The 21,582-nt window shown below is 44.4% G+C and overlaps 1 protein-coding gene and 2 long non-coding RNA genes across 4 annotated transcripts in view; 2 read left to right on the plus strand and 1 right to left on the minus strand.

The window, feature by feature from the left end:
- Positions 1-20,950, plus strand: part of LOC100695193 (uncharacterized) — a 36,094-nt gene extending 15,144 nt beyond the window's left edge. Inside the window, exons 3-4 of one of the 2 annotated variants that reach the window (XR_003215221.1) lie at positions 16,082-16,218; positions 20,449-20,950. This is a non-coding gene — a long non-coding RNA (uncharacterized LOC100695193). Of the gene's footprint in view, positions 1-16,081; positions 16,901-20,448 lie in introns of those variants that run through there. The other variant, XR_003215220.1, reaches the window with a different exon arrangement.
- LOC102076035 (uncharacterized) lies at positions 2,928-3,898 on the plus strand. The gene is made up of 2 exons (XR_268401.4): positions 2,928-3,079; positions 3,529-3,898. It is a non-coding gene; the product is annotated as an uncharacterized LOC102076035 (long non-coding RNA).
- qrsl1 (glutaminyl-tRNA amidotransferase subunit QRSL1) lies at positions 16,653-21,390 on the minus strand. The gene is made up of 11 exons (XM_003459953.5): positions 21,256-21,390; positions 19,771-19,930; positions 19,597-19,695; positions 19,417-19,513; positions 18,600-18,761; positions 18,344-18,519; positions 18,069-18,181; positions 17,665-17,857; positions 17,472-17,589; positions 17,162-17,367; positions 16,653-16,928 (listed from the first exon to the last, which is right to left on the minus strand). Exons 1-11 carry the CDS (start codon positions 21,277-21,279, stop codon positions 16,732-16,734), a joined length of 1,545 nt encoding a protein of 514 aa, XP_003460001.1. The 5' UTR covers positions 21,280-21,390; the 3' UTR covers positions 16,653-16,731.
- Between the last annotated feature and the right edge of the window lie 192 nt (positions 21,391-21,582).

Consider the following 21,582-nt stretch of genomic DNA (forward strand, 5'->3'; position numbering starts at 1 on the left):
TCCAAATCGGGAATGATTTTACAGATGGAGGCCACTGACATTGCCCCCCCCCCCCTGAAGGTTTGCTGTGTCTCCCTGCACAGACTCAGGATCTGCTCCTTTGTGGAAGGAAGAACCAGATGAGCACGCCAGAGCTACAAGATAACCTCCAGCAGGATGCTAGTGTGAATATGCCGGACCAGACGATCAGAAACAGATTTTCACGAGGGTGGCCTGAGGGCCCGACATCCTCTACGGGGCTCTGTCCTCGCTGCATTGGGGTGTGGAGCCTGACTGGCGTTTTCCAATTGGCACACGCAGCGCGGGCACCCTGTGCTTTACATAGATGAGTGCAGGTTTACTCTGAGCACATGTGACAGATGTGAAAGAGTCCGGAGAAGCCGTGGAGAACGTTATAGTCAGTGTTGGGCAAGTTACTTTGAAATAGTAATTCAATTATAGTTACTAGTTACTTCTTCAAAAAAGTAACTGAGTTAGTAACTGAGTTACAATATTCTAAAAGTAATTAATTACTTGGAAAAGTAACTATTGCGTTACTTAAAAAAAAAACAAAGAACGTTTAACCCTCTGGCGTCCAGGGTATAATTGGCCATTCTTTTACTACTCTTGATTTTCCCTCCACATTTTACCTTTAAAAACTATTTGCTTTGCCTTGTTTGGTATCATTCTTTTTAGCGCAACCTCGCGTGCCTGAATTTACAGTTATGTTCTCATTTTGTCATACTGTATAACCAGAATTGATCTAAAATCAGACAAAAAACATAAAATCAGAGTAGAAAAAGTCATATTTTTACTGTAACAACCATAAACATGTTTAATGAATCATATTTCATAACTTCAAATGCAAAAATTAATTGTCAATTTTAAAATCCTATGCACAAGTTTTGCAAACAACAAAGTTATTTGCATCCATTTACCTTTTACCCTTTTTTTAAAATACCCATTTCAAACTATTTAAAGAACAATCAGCTGTTCTTCAATAAGATGCCACACAAATTATTTGTGCCACTCCAAAAAAATATTTTGTTTCCACTATAAAGGAGAACATCACAGCCTGATACCTGCAGGTCTGACAGCAGCAGGTGTATCACCTCTGTTTCTACCTGGAGACAGCAGTCGCCTCATTGTTCTGACACACAACACAAAACTATCCACAACACTACACACTAACTACACAAGACAACACATTAACTACACACTCCAAACACACTAAACGTCACAAATCTCACATCTCAAAACTCGCTCTCTCTCTTTTCCTGCTCTCTCTCTTTCTCCCTCTCTCTCTCTCTCTCTCTCGCCGTCACTCCTAAAACTTTTTTTTGTTTTGTTTTTTTGCTCATAAGCAGAGAGTGCTTGCTAGCGCTAACGTGGCGAAACTATTGAGGAAAAAACGCTGCGTATATATTGTTTATCATGACTCTGGTTTTACGTGGCCTATCGACACAATTTAAAAACTGGCCCCTTGTTCCTTTGTCTTTAAGTGGTCATGTGATTGACTTACCACGACTACTTTATTCTTGCTCAGTCAAACAGCAGCACTCGATTGTTTTGCCCCCTTAGCTCCAGGTGTTGTGCTAGACAGTGATCGTGATTACCGTCCGCGGGAGCGCGCAGCTGCTTAAAGCTGTAGCGTCCAGATTACTTACAGCTACTTCCGTGCAGCTGATATAAGATGCGGTAAGCTGAACACAGCTTCAACCGTCTGTTTGTTGAAAAATAGTAACGGGCCGCGTTACGTTGTTAGTAACTGTAACGCCGTTGTAACGATAGGAATAGTAATTAGTTAGATTACTCGTTACTGAAAAAAGTAACGCCGTTAGTAACGCCGTTACTTGTAACGCCGTTATTCCCATCACTGGTTATAGTGACAGTAACATGCACGACTGGTTTGGTGGTGGATGACGTCTGTACAGACCTACAGTCAACGGCACCCCGACTACCATCAGGTATGGGGATGAAACCCTTGGACCTGCTGTGCAGTGGGTCTGACTGTCACATTAGGAGCGTAGTCAGGTACACATACGAACGCAAACTGATTACTGTTTTGAGTTGCTGCAATGAAATGTAGTAACTTACTGCGCCCCCCCCCCCCCTTTTTTTCTCCACTCTGGTTTTCAGGTGTCTTTCAGTTCAGCCGTCTGTATGTTACTAATTTTAATTTCCATCAGTGTGGCATGCTTTTATTCCTGACACATTACCCAGTTCACATCAGTGCAGGTATCCCCACTGAGATCTGAAGCTCTACTTTAATTTTTTTGCAGTATATAATGGAGCAGGATACAGATGATGGTGTTGATCACAATGCAGAATAAGCTGTTTGGTTATTTTCTATAGACTGAATATACAATATGGACTAACCAAGAACTCCCACTCTGTGGACCTTTTCTACAGGCGGTGCTCTCGAGCTCATTGAGACGTAGTGGGGTAATGGAGCAGAAGAACAAAAATACAGATGGTTGTAGGGTAAAACTTTTAACCTCGTAGTCTTTATTCCTCCCCCCGTGAGTATCTGGGACTTCGCTGCACCACGATTGGCATCCTCCATTTTGATTTGAGGCGTGAAACAATGCATGCTGACGCTTTGGAGGTTCTGGTCCCTTTAGATTTAAAAAAACAGGGGGGGTAAAAAAAGGATGAATTAAAGCAAAAAAAATTAAAAAAATTAAAAAAAATAATAATAAAAAAACCCCACAAGCATCAAACATGTAGTTATAATGTTAAAAAAAAATTGAGTTGTATTTCGTTCTCTTGCGTTACTCGAGGATTCAGTATGTAGGACGATCCCAGGGTGCTTATTCAGTAAAACTTATAAATTTAATTAAACTCAAACTAGAGTGTAGCCTATGCTTTCTCCTGCTCCGTGAGCAGCTGTATCTCCGACAGCTCCTGAATGCAGCATGATGAAGGCAGTTTTCTGTGTCGGTTGGGTGGGGGGCTATAAAAGGTGCGACTGTGCGCCTCCTGTTTCAATCGCCTTTCCTCCACCGCGCGCAACAGAGTTTTCCATAACATCAGCATGAAGAAGCTAAGCCTCGCTTTCGTCGCAGTCCTGCTGCTGGCTCTCCATCTCACCTCCCAGGTCAGTTCAGCCCGTGTTTAAAACATCTTTTTGCACATTTTCCCACACAGAAGAGGCGCAAACTGCCGTGCTCAACGCAGCTTGTTGGCGCATAATTAAATGCGCAACTGCCAGAGCAGCAGCTGTCTGCAGCTTCAGCTCAGAATTTAGTTCAGTGTTTGGCAGAAATGGAGACGAAAAATTCTCTGACAGATATTCATTTAAAACCAGAAGGAGGACGGGGGGGGGGGGGGTGTGAAGTGTGTGTGAATAATTCAGTTTGACCCTTCAGGGCACCTTCCACATTTGCTTCCCTAGAAGGAATCTTAAAATTGGATTAGAAGGGACTTCAGTAACTTCACAGGGGGAAAAAAAGACTTTACCAAACGAAACATCAAATTAAAGGCTTCAAAATGACTGAAGGCGGTGTGGCGTAAACTTGCTACATGTGGTCATCTCGTGTGTTGCAGGTGGCCGAGGCGAGTAGTGGAGCCGGCGCGAACACACACACCAACACCACTACGACAGAAAACGGCTGCGGGAGTCCCGCCGCCTTCACGCTGCTGGTCACCCCGTTGCTTCTGTCCACGGTTCTCCTGCACGGCTGGTCCGGATGATCTGATCCGCGCTGGACACTCGGAAGCGGGCAGGGGACACAACGTTAATGTTTAATAAAAAGGAGAAAATGAATTGATTTAAAGGTTTTTGGGAGATCAATAATTAATCATCTTCAGGAGGGGAAAGAGCGCGCGCGGAGCCCGGGGCGCGTCCTGCTCTTCATCAACTCTGAAACTCAGCCAATCACAACACGGTCTCCTGCTCCTGTCCTCCCGCCAGTAACGGAACATGCTCGGTGATAATGCAGCAATATTGAACCCTGTGGAAAAGTGTATTCATGGGTCTGACAACGACTGTATGTAAATGAGTTCTGTACTTTCAGAATGATGCAAATCTGATGTTTGACACGTGAATCCTGTGAAATTAAACTTTAAATTGTAAAAAAAAAAAAAAATAGTGCAATGTTTTATTTGTGGTGGGGGTTTGTTTGTTTTTGTGACAGTGTAATTTCCTGGATTTCATGACGTAGCTATAAGAGGAAAAATGTGCAGAAGCATCAAACCTGAAGCTGAGTCAGGAGCAGAACATCACATCTGGTATCTGGATCAGTTGCGGGGGGTGTATCAGACTCTTAATTTGGTTCCAGGTGAAGATAAACGTGTAATCCTGTTCTTACAGGTTAAACATGAGCATAAAACGGAGCTTCTGTCGGAAGTTATGCAGTTTGTAACGGACGTGGCCATAAATGCTAAAATTCATGGGACTTTTTTTTTTTTTTTTTTAAATTTAAAAAAAGAGGGGGACAACCCCCACGTCTTTAAACCCTCTATGGCGTAATTTTATGGATTTCTTTGCGCTCTCTCTGCGTGCACCGTCACACATGCTTACATTTCTTTTTTTTCTTTTTTTTTTAAATTGGCTGATCGAAGCGGCTGAACGGAACCCGTGGGCCGTGATTGTGCTGCTGGAGCACCTTTACTGACTGAATCTGACATAATCTGGCTGCTGTGAGAGCTCCGTGCCAACAGACCGTCCCAGCAGGCTGAGCTCCAGCTTCACTGACGCTCTTCAGCCGGAGTCTCCTCTGTGCTCTCTTCCATACGGTCCATGGATGCAGCCGGATCACTAGATACTGTTAGATGATAACTTCCCGTTTGATCCCTTTGTCTAAATAAGGCGTTTCTAGCTTAAAAAAAAAAAAAAAGACAAACCAGTCAGTCTTCAAAAAGTAGTGACGTCACTGCGATGCGTGTGCGCTGTGAAGTGAAGAAAATCTCCACCAGTGAAAATAAGATGAAAAATAAATTATTTTCGTTTTCTTTGATGGAAAAACCAGTTTAAAAACACATCAAAAATTCTCCCTTCACAGCTGACGAGCAAAAACACATCACCCCTCTGACTCCAGCATGTTGTGAACAGAAAGGGCTGTGAGGTCAAGACAAACAGACGTAATTGACCGAGACTGAGTGAAGAACTGATGCCCTTCCGCCTCCACCTGCCGCCTTCAAAGGACACCCCTGTGTGAGGATGGGCGGCTGAATCTTGCTTGCTTCATGCACTCAGAATCAATTGTATCCGTTAGATCTAATTCGACATTCATGTCTGCCCGTGGGTCTAAAACAGAAGCTCAGACTCTGCTGCTCATCACTAACAGCTCTGACATGCTGAAGACGGAGATCCCTCCACCATCGCTGTGATTTCACCTGGAAGCTCTGAGGTCTGAGCGAGACGTGAAACGGTGAAGCTGGTGTTGTTCTCATGTGAAGGCTGAAGAGTGCAGTGGTTTGCTCTGTTAGTGCAGACTCAAGTATCTCATCATGTTTTGAGACTCTCAGTGAACAAACTTCCAAAAAATAACATGTGCACAGACAGAGCGACCTTTTTGAATGCGGGCTGCACTGGAAGTGGAAACAAATCCTCAGTTTAGCCTATGATACTGTACACATGCTCTTCACACTTGGCTGCGGTGAACAAAGTGCCGAACGACACAAACACAAACAGGCTGAGGGAGAAGATGACATCCGTGCATGCTAAGTGATGAAGACGTGAGTGTGTGTGTGTGTGTGCGTGCCTGTGAGGATTACATAAGCTACAGTGAAATAATACTCTATGTATTTTTGAGATTCGTGCTGGTTTCCTCTTCCCCTGACTTACATGTACACACGAGCAGGATGTATCTGTAGTTGTGTCAGTGTCTGTTTTGGGTTTTTTAAATGTTTATTTTTTCTATGCTTTTTTCAGTTTCTATATGACCTCTCTTTTCTTCAATAGGTTTGCTTTACTGGATTTGCATTCTTCTCTGATCACGTGACACAAACTACCGTGCAGCTCACTTCAGGTCAGGATCTTTCCTCCATAAAGCCACTTTCTTCAGGTGCAGCAGCTTGTGTTTCTGGATGATCTGGGGACCGTCTCTAAGACGGGGCAGGTAGACACACTCCTGAGCGGTCAGATTACGGAGCAGGGTCTAAAGAGCTTGGAGAGAAAATCATCTGGACTTCTTCAGTTCTTGGGTCAAATAGTGGAGAGTCCTAGATTTAAGCCCAATGGGAGTGTCACCCCAAGAGGGACATGGACCCCCTGTTGATCCTCCAATTAATCACAAAGCCAAGGTGTGAAGACAGGTGTAGGTCCCAATCAGCCAAGGTTTTGGGTGATGGCTTCTTTCACTTCTTTTTCAAACCATCTGCCTTCTTTGTGAACATTGGCGTCCTCGAAAGAGTGACCTTTGTCCTTTAGATACAGACGGACAGCCGAGTCTTGTCCCGTCGACCTCAGGATATGGCTCGGACGGTATGATAGGGTGGGGCTAGGTTTCAAAGCGGGTTCACCTGAAACCTTGGCTTTTTAACCTACACCCGTTTTCACATCTTGGTTTGTGTGATTAGGTAGAGGATCATTAGTGGGTCCTTTTGTCCCTCTTGGGGTGACACTCCCACAGGGCTTAAATCTAGGACTCTCCACCATCTGACCCTTGAACTGAGGAAGCTTCTCCGATGAGAGGTGAAACGTCTTCAAGCAACTTAAAGAAGTGTCAGAGTGTGACCACTGAAGGTCCCTCCTCCTCCACCCTATCATCCACCTGGGCTGAAAGAAGACTCTAGAGACGTTGGTTTGATTTTGGGGAAACATGGGTGAGGATGCATTCACATGAAAGGGAGAGGAGCACAGGGGGGAAACACTTGACCTTATTTCCAAGCATCAGTGTTGAAACTGCATTAAGATTTAAAGTTTGCATTATTAGGGGCGTGGCCTCTTTTACTGATGCTGATGCCTCATCGCTGTCTGTGAGGCTTCACCTCAGCTAAATGGAGTTTCTGAACTCATCCAAATATATTTAAGTAACTGACAGAGGTGGTCACATGACTAATGCTGGGCCTTTAAAAATTGAATGGCTGACTCTGGTTGGCTGAGCCTATGTGAATATTAGCCTCGGGCTCCTGGTCTTAGCCGACAGGAGGAGCACCTGGTCTGGCATCAACGGAGAACTGCTGCTCATCCAGTGTCTCACTCTCTGTGAACTTTAGAGGTCGTGGTGCCTAAACATCCCAGCAGATCCCTTTCTTCCTCATTCTGATGCTCTGTTTGACCTTCAGCAGGGCTTCTGCGCCATATCCCCTTGCCTGAATGCTGCCATGTGATTGGCTGATTCGACGTTTGTGTTAATAAGCAGCTAAATGGGTTTATGTAACAAAATGAGTGAGTTTTGAAGGCCCTGCTTACTTCATGCTTCGTGCACTCTGAACCAGTTTTATCTCATTGTTCTAATTCCACATTCATGTCTGTGCTGATACTGTACACATGCTCTTCACACATGGCTGCGGTGAACAAAGTGCCGAACGACACAAACACAAACAGGCTGAGTGAGAAGAAGATGACATCCGTGCATGCTAAGTGTTGAAGACGTGAGTGTGTGTGTGTGTGTGTGCCTGTGAGGATGACGTAACCTTCAGTGAAATAATACTGCGTGTATGTTTGAGACTCGTACTGGTTTCCTCTTACCCTGACTTACATCCTGCTCTTGACCTGATGGCGGTGCATTAAAAGTATCTGTAATTCTGTCAGTGTCTGGTTGGTAAATCCTGTTTTTCTTAGTTTGTTGTTGTTGTTGTTTTTCTCTTGGATCTCAGAGGTTAACTTTATTTCTCCACAATCGATTGAAATCTTGCTGTAAAACCAGGTTTGGTCTCTATAAAAATATCCCCCTCCATAACAGCTGTATAGGTGGAGAATGACTCATAACTCACCTTTTTAAATTATATTGAGGCTTAAAGTTTGCATTATTAGGGGCGTGGCCTCTTTGACTGATGGTGGTTGGCGGCTGTAGCTGCTAGCTATCTGCTAGGCTTGACCTGAAGTGGACCTCTGGACTGTGTTTGTGCTGTTGGAGCCTTTTTTATGAGGTCATATAATAATAATAATAATAATAATAATAATAATAATATGCATGCTGTTTTCTTAACTATACTCCAGTTTCGGAGTAAAGATAACTCCATCCAAACGTGGTCACACAGTTGTTGCCAAAATACTAAAGTTGGAGGTTTAAAAAGCAAAACCAGAAACCAGTGGGTGATGACATATTCCCATCTTTTATATACAGTCTTTGGGTTTCTTCTTCTGTGGAGCTGCCCTCCGCTCGTTGTACCTGAGGAGGGTTAAATGGAGAGAGCAGAGCTCTGGTCTTGCATGTTCCAACCTGGTTTCATTCACGTTTTCAGTTGTCTTCAGCATATTTTAACCCCATTTGCTCAGTGCAACAGTGCAAAGCAACAGCACAAAGGAAACTAGGCTCGGTGTAATGTTTATCACCTTAAAGGATCGTATTGACTGTTACGTGCGGTTTTAAGTTCATGCCTCATTAGTTGAGAGCGTGCAGATTCCTTCAAACTGAGGAACAGAAACAGCGCCTCCGTCACACTTCAGCAGAGGCAGAACGATGATTTTAATAATTTTATGATGTGTAGAAACATCATTAAAAACATACTGCACTTTTGGAAACAACTGGGCATGCAGCACCATGACAAGGAGGCTGATTTGAGCCCGTCACCACATCCTGTAGAAAAATAGAAGATAAGGTTGAAAGACAACAGAAACCAGCATGTATGATTTTAACTGATTTCACCGCTCTTCACTCGAGATGAAACATTTGTTGTTTGTAGTACTCCTGTTGTACTGGCTGATCTAAAGGGACTTACCACAGTGATGTCAGATTCCCAGAGGTTTAAGCATTAATGCATGCAAATGCATCCTCTGACACATCCTCATTTCACTTCCTCTCTTTCACACAATCATAAAACCTTAATGTGTACTTAATGTGTGCATCACACATTTGCTTTAAGGACACCTTCAGGTAAATAACAGAACTCAGGACTCAACCCAGTATGGACACACCAGCTGAGTCACAGCGAGTTGAGATGCATTAACACTGGTTAAACCATAGACTGTATGTAAAAGATGGAGCTAGTTACCCTGACATCTCCAGTTGGTGTATAAACTCTGCATTTTGAAGCACTGATAGTTTGGCTCATGCTGTGTTGGATGTTTTTGGACAGTTCAGTCCTCAGCTAGCTTGGATACCCGGCTGCATCCATAGACTGCAGGGCGTCATCACACAGACACAGATACCAGCTGAAACACGAGCTTCAAGACAAGTTTATCATCTTTTTTTTTTTTTTTTTAAATCCACCAGCATGAGGTGAACAGCAGGAGTTAGGGGCCGTTATGTTTCAGAACATCTTTGCAGAGGAAGAGGAAACCTGCAGAAAGCAGCAGCAGTTTCAAACGGTAAAGGAAACGCGCAGCATTATTTTGAGACTGGCTGCTTCATCCTCGCAGGCCCACACACTCTGTTCACATCTTCACTGCTTACTCTGCATAAAAGTCAGCTTTTCCTCTCACTCACCCCGTTCCTGTTGTAGTTTGTCACATTTTTGCCACAGTGTGAATAACACCTTTACAGTATATTAACACTGCAGTGTCTGAAGTGAGGATTGTTTTTGTTTTTTTTCCATTGCCAGTCGTACTTTTGTAAACACACTGAAAATCTGCATTAAATAAAGGATGTTGATAATGCAGAAAATGTCTGTGCTGCCCGTTGGGATTTCTTGCGGTCTCTGAGACTCGTGAAGACGGCACATGTTGGGATATTTCAGTCTGGACTAACAGAGGAAAACATTTCAGGTTATGCTGTGAAGTCTTTCAGCAGATGATGATATCTTAATGGGAAGTGTTCTCAGTGATACGGCCTTTGCATGAGAACAACATCAGCTTCACAGTTTCACTTCCCCCTCAGAGCTTTCGGGTGAAGGGAGCGTCCTGCTGGGAAACTGGAGCGATGGTAGAGTGAGATCGATCTCCAGCACTTCAGAGCTGATGTTTTTGACCCACAGGGAGACATGAAAGTAGAATCAGATCTAATGGACAAATCACAGGCAAGAAGAACCTTTGACAGACTGTATGTCAAAGATGGGTGTAGCCATTGTGCCATCACCACTGGTTAGATAAGATAAACACAGCCTGGGCCAAACCAGCATCGAGGCAGGCGGACCGACTGAAGTCTGAAGTGGTTCCTACTGAGGAAGACTGATTTAGTCTCTCTGACTCTAACAGTGACCAAAGGAGGCAACTATACGAATCAGAAAATAAAAAGACGAGACTTCATGATCCAGCCTGGTCACAAACATGTTAGCAATAAAACTAAAGCACACAGGAGATGTTTGGATTCAGAAATAGGCTCTCAGCTGAAGAACGAGCAGCTCGTGACAGCAGAGGCTGAGCTGTGAAGAGTGCAGCAGACTGTTGTTTACATCCTGACATGTGACAGACTCCAGGAAAACACGTTTGTGTGGCGTGAAAAAAAGCTTTCAAAGCCTTTTACACATCAGCTTTCAGTCTGACAGCTGCAGACCAGCGCCCGCATCCTATTATCAAGCATATTAGGAACCACTTCTCTGCTCTTCGCTTGCACGTCCTTCTCATGTGGGCGACTTTGTAATGAAGACCGGGATCAGATGAGGAGCGATGGAAAGAGTCGGGCAGGTGGGAGGGGTCAAATAAATCCTCACATCTGCAGGGGGACAATGTGAGAGGAGACCAGACACCAGCTCGCAGCTCACACAAAGAATCATGGCACATTTCTACCTTCATACTATCTGTAGTGGCAATTCCTTTTGTTTGACAAACCAAACATCCGACAATTAAAAGTCCACAAGCCACTGCTGCACTGAGATAATCTTTGTGCGCAGGTAAAAGAAGTCCACTGTCCAAACTTAAAAGTTGCGTTTTTATGGTTTATTCATCCAGTTTGGCAATAACAAGATCCATTTTTTGTTACTTCCTGCTGCTTCTCCTGCTCTGGTAAAAAAACAAACAAACAAACAAACCCAAAAGAAAAAACCATAGGCCCACCCCAGTGCATGCTGGTCCTATACCAGTCTCTGTATTTATAGAAAAAATGGCCCTACAGCTCTTACTGACTGACTTAACACCAAACAAACAAAACATTGAAACAAATATTAACCTACAAATAAAACTTGAAAATAAACCCCAAAATAATAAAAATAAAGAACAAATAGCTCCAACACGATCAACAGACCCTGCCATTATTTTCCTCCATGTTCCTGCTCACAGACGGAGCCACAGCAGGAAGATGATCAGGCTGAACAGGTTCAGGCTTTAGACTGTGACACTTGATTAATTGAGCTTAAATGTGTTTTGGACTCCTGAAAGTTCATGTGGATATTTGTACTCGTGTTTATGAAGTCACGAGGGCTCAAAATGCTGCAAAAATTACAAAAATCTCCGAATTTGCTCAGCTTGTATTTCAGTTGGGAATCCGTTTTAACCTCCTTACAACAAATATGAAACTTCACAGATCTGATTTCTAATGACATCAAAAGATGATTCTTCGAACGGTCTCAAAGAACCGACGAGTCGGGTTTTGTGTAAAAATGAAAGCATAAGCTGAAGTTTTCCTAACTTACATGATCAGATAAGACAAAATGAGACAATTCAGGTAAAAATAAATATTAATCTGAAGTAAGGAAAACGGGGACGCATTGTCTCCATGTTCTCAAGAACATGTGACCGTCTGAAATGTTGTTGATGTTTCATAACTGCAACTTTAAGTGTTGCTTTGAGTTTTCATGTATCACAGACCTTGTTTGATGAACAGTTTGACATTTTAATGATCTTATAATTAAATTACCTTTCGAATACTTGCTCCCTGATCTCACAGATCCTCGAACTGCAATAAGCACATTGAGTTTTCATGTAATGACGTGTTATATAAATAAAACTGGCTTTGCTATTATAATCAGCGTACACTGTGAGAGCAGTCAGTTTGTGAGCAGAGGCCAAAACCTCAAACAGAACTCGTGATCCTTTTCTTAATTGTCTTATTGTGGCCTGCTGAGGTAAACGTGGCACCTTTAAACCAGCACAGACTGAATGTGTTGCTGCTTCCGTCAGCTGATAGAGAAGCTTCATGAAACCTTATCTCCCCACAAAAAACTTCACATGCACCCACATTTGCATACAGCTGCGATAAAGGCAACAATGAAGATAGACGTGACCATACTGAATAGAGACTTTTATTATCAGTGTTTCTGTTGCAGTGCCATGAGATAAACATGTAAACTGCTTCTTCCTATTCTCAGAAACAATAAAAGTAACATAACTCATCACACATCTATCTAAGGTAGAAAACAACCTGACCTGGATGTAATAGAAGTGCACTGATGTAGAATTACAGTGTCTGGATTCATTATGTCTAACAATCAACAAAGAACTCCAGGAAAACGGGTCAGGATCAGGTGAAGAAGACGGTGGCTGTTTACATCCTGCATTTGGGCCAGCTTCCAGCACTAAGTGGCTGACGGGACAGATTTCACGCTGGGTTAATTCCAGCATTTGAATGCAAACTCTAAGTATTTCTGAGACAGTCATTTGTGCTGCACAATGAGTCTGAAGATTGATCATTGATCAGTACATGCATGCATACTAGGCTGATAATTAAATGTTTGTTTCTTAATTTCCTTCTTCCTGTTTGTACTGACGTAGTTGGCTCCTGTCCCTCTAAGACCAGCCTCTGTTTGATGCCACAGTTACACCAGAGACAACAGCAGTCTGAGATCTGTGGCATCACTGCGATAGACTTACAGCCTGCAGGTACTTCTCTCAGTGCTACACTGAACTATTATGAATCGTTATTATCAGGATGTCCCAAAAACTCCATAAAAATGCTGCAGCAAGAGTCCTGACAGGGACTAGAAAGAGAGAGCAGATTTCTCCTGTTTTGGCTTCCCTTCATTGGCTCCCTGTTAAATCCCGAATTCAAAATCCTGCTCCTCACATACAAGGTCTTAAACAGTGATGGGAATAACGGCGTTACAAGTAACGGCGTTACTAACGCCGTTACTTTTTTCAGTAACGAGTAATCTAACTAATTACTATTCCTATCGTTACAACGGCGTTACAGTTACTAACAAGGAAACGCGGTCCGTTACTATTTTTCAACAAACAGACGGTTGAAGCTGTGTTCAGTTTACCGCATCTTATATCAGCTGCACGGAAGTAGCTGTAAGTAATCTGGACGCTACAGCTTTAAGCAGCTGCGCGCTCCCGCACGGACGGTAATCACGATCACTGTCTAGCACAGAGGTTCCCAAAGTGTGGGGCCCGCCCCCTAGGGGGGGCGCAGAGCCATTGCAGGGGGGCGCGGTATGAAAAGAAAAAAAAAAAAAGAGCGCTTGGACACTGTGGACAGGTTTTTGACGGGGCTCCCACACAAACGCAAAGCAGGAGATGAAGCATCGCCAAATATGTTTCCAAACCAACTTCCTTCCAAGCCAAAGACTAGAAAATATGGTGAAGCATATCTTCCCTTTGGCTTCACCTGCACAAGTGCCAAGGTAGGTCTCCCCTGCAGAATTAGTTTCCCTGCGTCGGGAGCAGCGCTGGGCTCTCCAAATCACGGACAAACAGGATCCCACATTCTTGATTTTTAGTTCACAAACACTTCTTGTAATAACTAACTACTCCTGACATTTTGGACATGTTAGCTCTTTATGCAGTAAAGTTACAGTGGGATACAAATAATATCAGGCTGATCCTGCCGTACTTTGTTCCCCCGGTTCAAATCACGGACAAACAGGATCCCACAGCTGTTTATGTGTTTAAACCCATTTTGCACAGAGAGGCATTTTTTGAAAAATGTATTGACAGCAATGTTGAAAATTATTACACAGGAAAAACACCAACTACACGTAAAATAATTACACCGTGACGCCTCTGCCTTTCTAAATAGAGGGACAGTAACTGCGTGTGTATATGTAAGCGTGTAAAACCTGAAGATAGTCAGATTAACAGTAACAGTATTTTGTCTCTATCTGCCATTCTGCAATTCATCTCATGTAAACAATAAGGTACGAATGTACGTGGCCCACAGCGTGAGGTGAAAAGAGGCACATACCTTTGACGTTGCGTGACGAACTCTGTAATCCTCGTCCACACATAAACGCAAAAAAGGAGTTTTAAATAATCTCCGTTTTCGGTGAATCGAAACGCCGTTTACGTGTTGACGAAAAGCCCAAACGCATAGAAACAGCTGCGTTTTCAAAAATACCGGTGCAGGTGTGGACGTAGCGTAAAAGAGTTAGTAGTATATTTTATTGCTACCTGTAATTTATTGCCGTTTACTTGTATTTGGTTAATTGTTTACTAAATGTTTGAGGTGTGAAATAAACCGCAATGGAGCAAAATATGGGTGTGTGTGTTTGCAGGATGTGTTTGTGCGAGGGGGGTTAGGTGGTGGGGGGCGCGAACATTTTTCTTGTAAAAAAGGGGGGCCTGGCAAAAAAAGTTTGGGAACCACTGGTCTAGCACAACACCTGGAGCTAAGGAGGCAAAACAATCGCATGTGTGCTGCTGTTTGACTGAGGAAGAATAAAGTAGTCGTGGTAAGTCAATCACGTGACCACTTAAAGACAAAGCAACAAGGTGCCAGTTTTTAAATTGTGTCGATAGGCCACGTAAAACCAGAGTCATGATCAACAATATATACGCAGCGTTTTTTCCTCAATAGTTTCGCCACGTTAGCGCTAGCAAGCACTCTCTGCTTATGAGCAAAAAACAAAACAAAGTTTTAGGAGTGACGGCGAGAGAAAGAGAGAGAGAGAAAGAGAGAGGGAGAGAGCAGGAAAAGAGAGAGAGCAGGAAAAGAGAGACAGAGCGAGTTTTGAGATGTGAGATTTGTGACGTTTAGCGTGTTTGGAGTGTGTAGTTAATGTGTTGTCTTGTGTAGTTAGTGTGTAGTGTTGTGGATACTTTTGTGTTGTGTGTCAGAACAATGAGGCGACTGCTGTCTCCAGGTAGAAACAGCAGTGATACACCTGCTGCTGTCAGACCTGCAGGTATCAGGCTGTGATGTTCTCCTTTATAGTGGACACAAACTAGTTTTTGGAGTGGCACAAATAATTTGTGGCATCTTATCGAAGAACAGCTGATTGTTCTGTAAATAGTTTGAAATGGTTATTTTAAAAAGGGGTAAAAAGTAAATAGATGCAAATAACTTTGTTGTTTGCAAAACTTGTGCATATGATTTTAAAATTGACAATTAATATTTGCATTTGAAGTTATGAAATATGATTCATTAAACATGTTTATGGTTGTTACAGTAAAAATATAACTTTTTCTACTGTGATTTTATGTTTTTTGTCTGATTTTAGATCAATTCTGGTTGTACAGTATGACAAAATGAGAACATAACTTTAAATTCAGACACGTGAGGTTGTGCTAAAAAGAATGATACCAAACAAGGCAAAGTAAATAGTTTTTAAAGGTAAAATGTGGAGAGAAAATCAAGAGTAGTAAAAAAAATGGCCAATTATACCCTGGACCCCAGAGGGTTAAATGTTCTTTGTTTTTTTTTTAAGTAACACAATAGTTACTTTTCCAAGTAATTAATTACTTTTAGAATATTGTAACTCAGTTACTAACTCAGTTACTTTTTTGTAGAAGTAACTAGTAACTATAATTGAATTACTATTTCAAAGTAACTTGCCCAACACTGGTCTTAAATAATCAGGCCCCATCTTATCTTAATGACCTTGTAGTACCATATCACCCTATTAGAGCACTTCGCTCTCACACTGCAGGCCTACTTGTTGTTCCTAGAGTATTTAAAAGTAGAATGGGAGGCAGAGCCTTCAGTTTTCAGGCCCCTCTTCTGTGGAACCAGCTTCCAGTTTGGATTCAGGAGACAGACACTATCTCTACTTTCAAGATTAGGCTTCAAACTTTCCTTTTTGCTAAAGCATATAGTTAGGGCTGGACCAGGTGACCCTGAATCCTCCCTTAGTTATGCTGCAGGAGGATTCCCATGATGCATTGAGCTTTTCCTTGTCATTCTGTGTTTGTGTTAGCTATGATTAATCTCTGGCTTTTGTCACGTCCCTCTGCCTTCAGACTAAAGGGTCGTGGGAGAAGGCTGCGCACAGATGACACAGATATTCTACAACCTCGCTGTTAAACAGGAAACCAGAAGAAACCAGTTATTGACCAGTGGGTTGAGTCCTATTTAGCAGAGATGCATCACAAATGAGGTGGGGGTATATTTTAATCTGCCTGTTTATAAATTAGATGGAAATGATGTGAAAACCTTCACTGAGTGACTGCAGAAGGTCCAAACTGGACAACATCTGTGTGGAGACGATCGCTGCGTGATCATGGTGCTGCTCGCTCAGCCTCTGAGTAACCATTTAGTCACCAAAGCTACTTGCAACACGTTGGGCAACCGTTGTTTCTTAGTGGTTAGATATTGCTTCTCTATTTTTACTCTCGTGTGGCTGCTAGCCAACTTTCCTCTGATTGGCTATAGAAGATATAAAGATATAAAGACCAGGTGGGTGGGGCTTGAGATACCAGACATGGCCATATTAGGCAGCCACTCATACAGATACGAGATCCAAGCAGTTTAAACTGAGTGTCCCTATGGATCCCAGAAATGCCCTGAAAGGAAGAGGATTAAAAAAAGACCTTAGAAAAAATGCATGTGTTTATTATCACGACAAATAAAGTCAGCTGTGACAGACAGTAATGCAGAAGCTTCAAGCTCCTCAGGCAGCTCCCGTCTGCTCCCGCCTCGTCATTCCCGAGTCCTCAAAGTCACTGATGCAGGGGAAACCAACCCTCTGCTCGATCCACTGGGCCACGCTGAGCAGCGTCTGGTCTTGGAGAGCGGGGGCTATGAGCTGTAGGCCAATGGGAAGGCCCCGTCTCGACAAAGCCGTCGGCACAGAGACTGCAGGGAGACCTGGTGTGCAGAGAGAGAGAGTTGAGAGAAGCTGGATGCTTCCCAGAGTGAACAGAGCGCTGCTTCGGCTCATAAACAGCAGTTTCATTTCACTTCGTGTGCAGGAGGGAAACGAGAAGCAGCTTCTTAAGCTCCTCAGTCACAGGTGTGGCTGTGCATGGTGTGGTTATCCCTAACATATTTAAATGCTTGGATCCTCCCACACTTCCTCTGCATGCAGCTTCAGTGCCTACCTGCCATGTTGGCGGGCTGCGTGAAGACGTCTTCCTGTGCGCTGCGCGTTCGGTTATCTTCCTGAGTGAAGTCGCGGTAACGAGCCGCATCAGTCAGCGTGGTAGGCGTCAGCAGCACATCGACACCAGAGCTGAACACGTGCTGGAAGTCGTTCGTGATGAGCCGGCGAACTTTCTGAGCCTTCACAAAGTAGTGCTGGTAGTTCCTGAGGGAAAATAAAACGAGGCAATTATTCTTTAGAAAAAGATGAAGAGATGGAGAGGATCACAGGATCCCGCCATGGTTCAGAAACACGACGCTCAGTCTCACCGTTTTAGCAGGAAGTAGTTCCCGGACAGAATCCTCCCTCTGACGACGTCGTTGAAGCCCTCGTGTCTGGTCGAGGCGTACATGACCTCTGTCGAGCTGTCCATCTGGCTGCGGTGGCCTGCTGGCACAGTCAGACTTCATGACATCCACTATAAGAAGTACCAAACCCACACACCACAGCACGATTCTTTACCGTATTCCAGGCCATCAAACCGGGCCATGTTGGACGCCACCTCGGCGTGGCACAGGACGTGGTAGCACACGATGGAGTACTGCGTATGGGGGAGGGACACTTGCTCCACCCGCGCTCCGGCTTCCTCAAACAAGTCGGCCACGCGGCTCCACTGGGCCAGAGTCTCCTCGGAGAGGCCCGGGGCGTGATACTCCTGACGTGCAGCACAGGACAGGAGAGACGGGCGGATTTAGGAGCTGAACACGTTTTTCATACTCGACTTTCATCTGCCTGCCTTTGCAATCAATGCAATCATCTCAGCAGCTTCCATGTTAAGGTTCATCTCAGTGTCTGCACCGACCCAAATATTCACTCCTGCAAATTGACATGTTGGTGTGTAATGCTGAGGTAGTTTGGAGTGTCACCTTAGGGATGCCCACACAGATGTTCTTAACATCAAAGTCTTCAGGAAGCTCTGTTAGTGAAGAAGGGGCGGGAACTGTTGTTGAATCTCTGACGTCGAGGCCTTGGAGGATACCTGCACGACACGACAACATAATCGCAGGTGAGGCGTGCTGTTTGGCCGATGCGCTGCGATACAGCTGCAGTTTCCTTTAGAGTGGCAGACATTCTTATTCAGACATTTTAATCATAGAGGCTGCTGCTTGTTGATGTCCAAGGACACCTGGGGGATTCTCACCTAAGACGATGGCCGCATCGTTCACGCTGCGTGTCATTATGCCCGGGACGTCCATGGAGTTAACGAGGGGGATGAGACCGTGTCTGGACAGCAGACCGTAAGTGGGCTTCAAGGCCACGACGCCACACAACGACCCGGGGTTTCGTGTGGATCCGCCCGTGTCTGAACCCAAAGCTCTGCCGAGAAGAGCATCACATGTCAACATGGAGATCCTGACAGTCTTACTGAAGACGAGAGCCTGAACGCGTCTCCTCACAGATAGCTGGTGAGCGAGGCCACAGCTGCGGCGCTTCCACCTGAACTGCCTCCAGTGACGACCCAGTCCGAGTCCGGGTCTGCCCTCGTCCGCTCTCCGTAGGGGGCGGCGTAACCCCAGGGGTTCTTTACCGCGCCGAAAGCACCATCAGTGCTGCCCGCACTGCGAGGAAAACAAACGGATCCATATGAGAAAAACTGCAGCCCACCTGTCTTTTTAACCACATTTTCATTCCTCCTCACACAAGAATGCTGTGTGAGTGAGTGAGCGCTACACAAAGATGGAGTTTGCAAGTATAACTTAGATGGAACCGGGATGAACATTTTGAATCATGTCCATTTTTCACAATCTGATGATGTAAACAGCTCAACAATACAGACCGACAGGACAGAAGGATCCACATTAAACTCCAAAATGACTAGAAAATGAGCCAAGAGGCATCACATGTAGGTACAAAGGTCACCTTTCATCTGCTCTAACTTGTTCGGAGCAGCCACTTATCTCACATGCTGATACGAGCCTTCAAAGTTTACCCAGAATGCACTTTGTCATGTTTCCTCCAGATCAAAGATCCAGTTTAACCTGGTTTCTGTTGCTCTACTTCAGAAAGATTAAACTGCTGCAGTTTGTTCACACTGTGGTCGATCCATCACACAGACGCTCAGTTCATTACTCTGATTCTGTGCTTAGACTGCATCACTTGACGTAGGTGTGAACGGATTTGGTTGCAGATTTTGACAAGACTTAAATGTTCAGTCCTGAAAATGTCATGTGGACATCTCTTCTACAATCAAAAATGCTGCAAAAACTCAGTTACCCCATTGCAAACTCATCCATGTTGGTCTTTCCCATTAAAACTGCCCCCTGGTCGAGGAGTTTCTGGACCACTGTGGCGTTATAAGGAGGAGTGTAGTCTGCAGGAAAAGCAGGATATATAAGTACTGGGCTGAAATGGAGTGAAAAACACATTTTTTTTATTACCCCACTTCACACAGACCTTTAAGCATCCTGGAGGCACATGTGGTCCTGATATTCTCTGTGCAGAAATTATCCTTGACAGCAAACGGGATTCCATCCAGAGGACCTTTGGGCACACCTGAAGGCAGAAGAGATCAAGCAGTGACACCCGAGTCGCACAGACGAAATCAAACCCGGTCTGAGATGTCCTCACCTCGCTGCAGTCTGCGTTCTGCCTGCTGAGCCTGCTCCAGAGCACGCTCCTCTGTCACCGTGATGTAAGCGTTCAGGTGCTGCGTTTTCCTGATGCGATTCAGGCATTTTCTGCAGAGCTCTGTTGGGGAGATTCGTCCCTCCCGCAGAGCTAAAGACACCTGAAGAACGACAATGAAACAGCAGAGCTGGAATCAAACTTGTGCATTTCATTAATGCAATTACAGTATCACAAAGAAACTACATCGAAGCCTTTTTAACCATGACAGTGAATCAGCAAGAAGAATCAACACAGGGCTACATAATGTGCAAGAAAACAAAACAAAGACGGTGCAACAGCAGACAGCCTGCTGTGCAGGCACAGCAGGCTGCTCTTCTGTGGGGGATAGATGGGACTGGGAGATTCCAGTGTTTCCTATATACTGCAGTCGATATATAGGAGAAGTATGCATAGCAGTGAGAATGTATGCTAATGATGCTGCCTAAGGGAAGCATATAAAATGTAAACAGAATTGGTCCCAGCACTGAACCCTGTGGAACTCCAGACTCTCCATTTACATGAACAAATTAGAGGCTATTACAGTGTTTCTTCTTCTTCTGCTTTTTCACTCACCATGCGTTTTTACACCTCACTGAATTTAACCATTAGTTATTAATAATCTCTGGCTCTCTTCCACAGCGCGTCTTTGCCCTCTCACCCCAACCGGTCGCAGCAGATGCATCTGCCAGAGGTTTCTTCCTGTTAAAAAGGAGTTTTTCCTTCCCACTGTTGACCGAGCACTTCCTCACAGGTGTCATATGACTGTTGGGTTTTCTCTGTTTCTTCTGTATTACTGTATGGTCTTGACCCTACAGTATAAAGCAGCTTGAGGCAACTGTTGTTGTGATTTTCTGCTGTATAAATAAAATTGAATTTAAAATGTCCTTCACGACATCCATGATCATCCTGAAGTGCCTGCAGCTCCATCTTCATCCTTTGTCCAAGATATCCTCTCTCCCTCCTCGATAGATGTCCAAACCTCTCCCCTCTAACTCTGAGTCCCTCTGATGGACTCATTTCTAATCCTCTCTATCCTGCTCGCTCCTAGTGAACATCTAAACATCTTCAGCTGTTTTTGTTTTTTTGTCAGTGTCATCGTCTCCAAACCATACACCATAGCATGCCTTCACTGCACAAATGACCTCTGACCCCCACTGCTGTCTCTGATCCACAGAGTTCTGTGGCTCTCCATCAACGCTGATGCTCACCCACCATCTCTCTGTAGTTCCTACAGCTTTCTCATGAATAAAGACGTCATTAAAAAGCGGCACAAATGGCTTCCTTCGTTATAAACATGTAGCGTATCTCAATGTGAAACCGCCGCTGCTCTCAGCTGTGCCTTCATGCTACCTGTACGCGTTTTAGTGGCTGATAACGCGTCACTGCGTGCTGTGTGATGAAGATGATGAAGACTTCGTGTGCAGCACAGACACCGCAGTCACTGACCTGCTTTATCGTCCGGCTCAGCATGCCGCCTCTTCTCTCGGAGCACCTTTAACTTTACAAACAACCTTCCCGCAGCGAGCGGACTCTGCGAGCCGCCATGTTTGTTTCCTCTAACACGCGTGCCTGTGATTCGACAGCGACTGAGTAACCCAAGCTCTGATTGGCGGAGACACCGGAGGCGGAAGCGGGTGTTGGGGAAGAGAGGAAGGACGTTTCCACATGATGATTTTAAGCATTTCCACCTCGTTTAGATGAATGTGAGACTTCCACGTGTGTTTACATGAGAGAGAGAGCAGGTAGCGGCGGATTTTAACCAGCTTCAGCCTC

Source organism: Oreochromis niloticus, linkage group LG19 (assembly GCF_001858045.2).
Source record: "Oreochromis niloticus isolate F11D_XX linkage group LG19, O_niloticus_UMD_NMBU, whole genome shotgun sequence".
NCBI lineage: Eukaryota > Metazoa > Chordata > Actinopteri > Cichliformes > Cichlidae > Oreochromis > Oreochromis niloticus.

Coding starts and splice junctions, on each gene's coding strand:
- qrsl1 (XM_003459953.5), bottom strand. CDS start 21,279: ATGCTGAGCCGGACGATAAAGCAG. Junction 19,696..19,770: donor AGAACGCAGACTGCAGCGAG/GTGAGGACATCT, acceptor TTCTGCCTTCAG/GTGTGCCCAAAGGTCCTCTG. Junction 18,520..18,599: donor GCCTCGCTCACCAGCTATCT/GTGAGGAGACGC, acceptor TCTTCTCGGCAG/AGCTTTGGGTTCAGACACGG.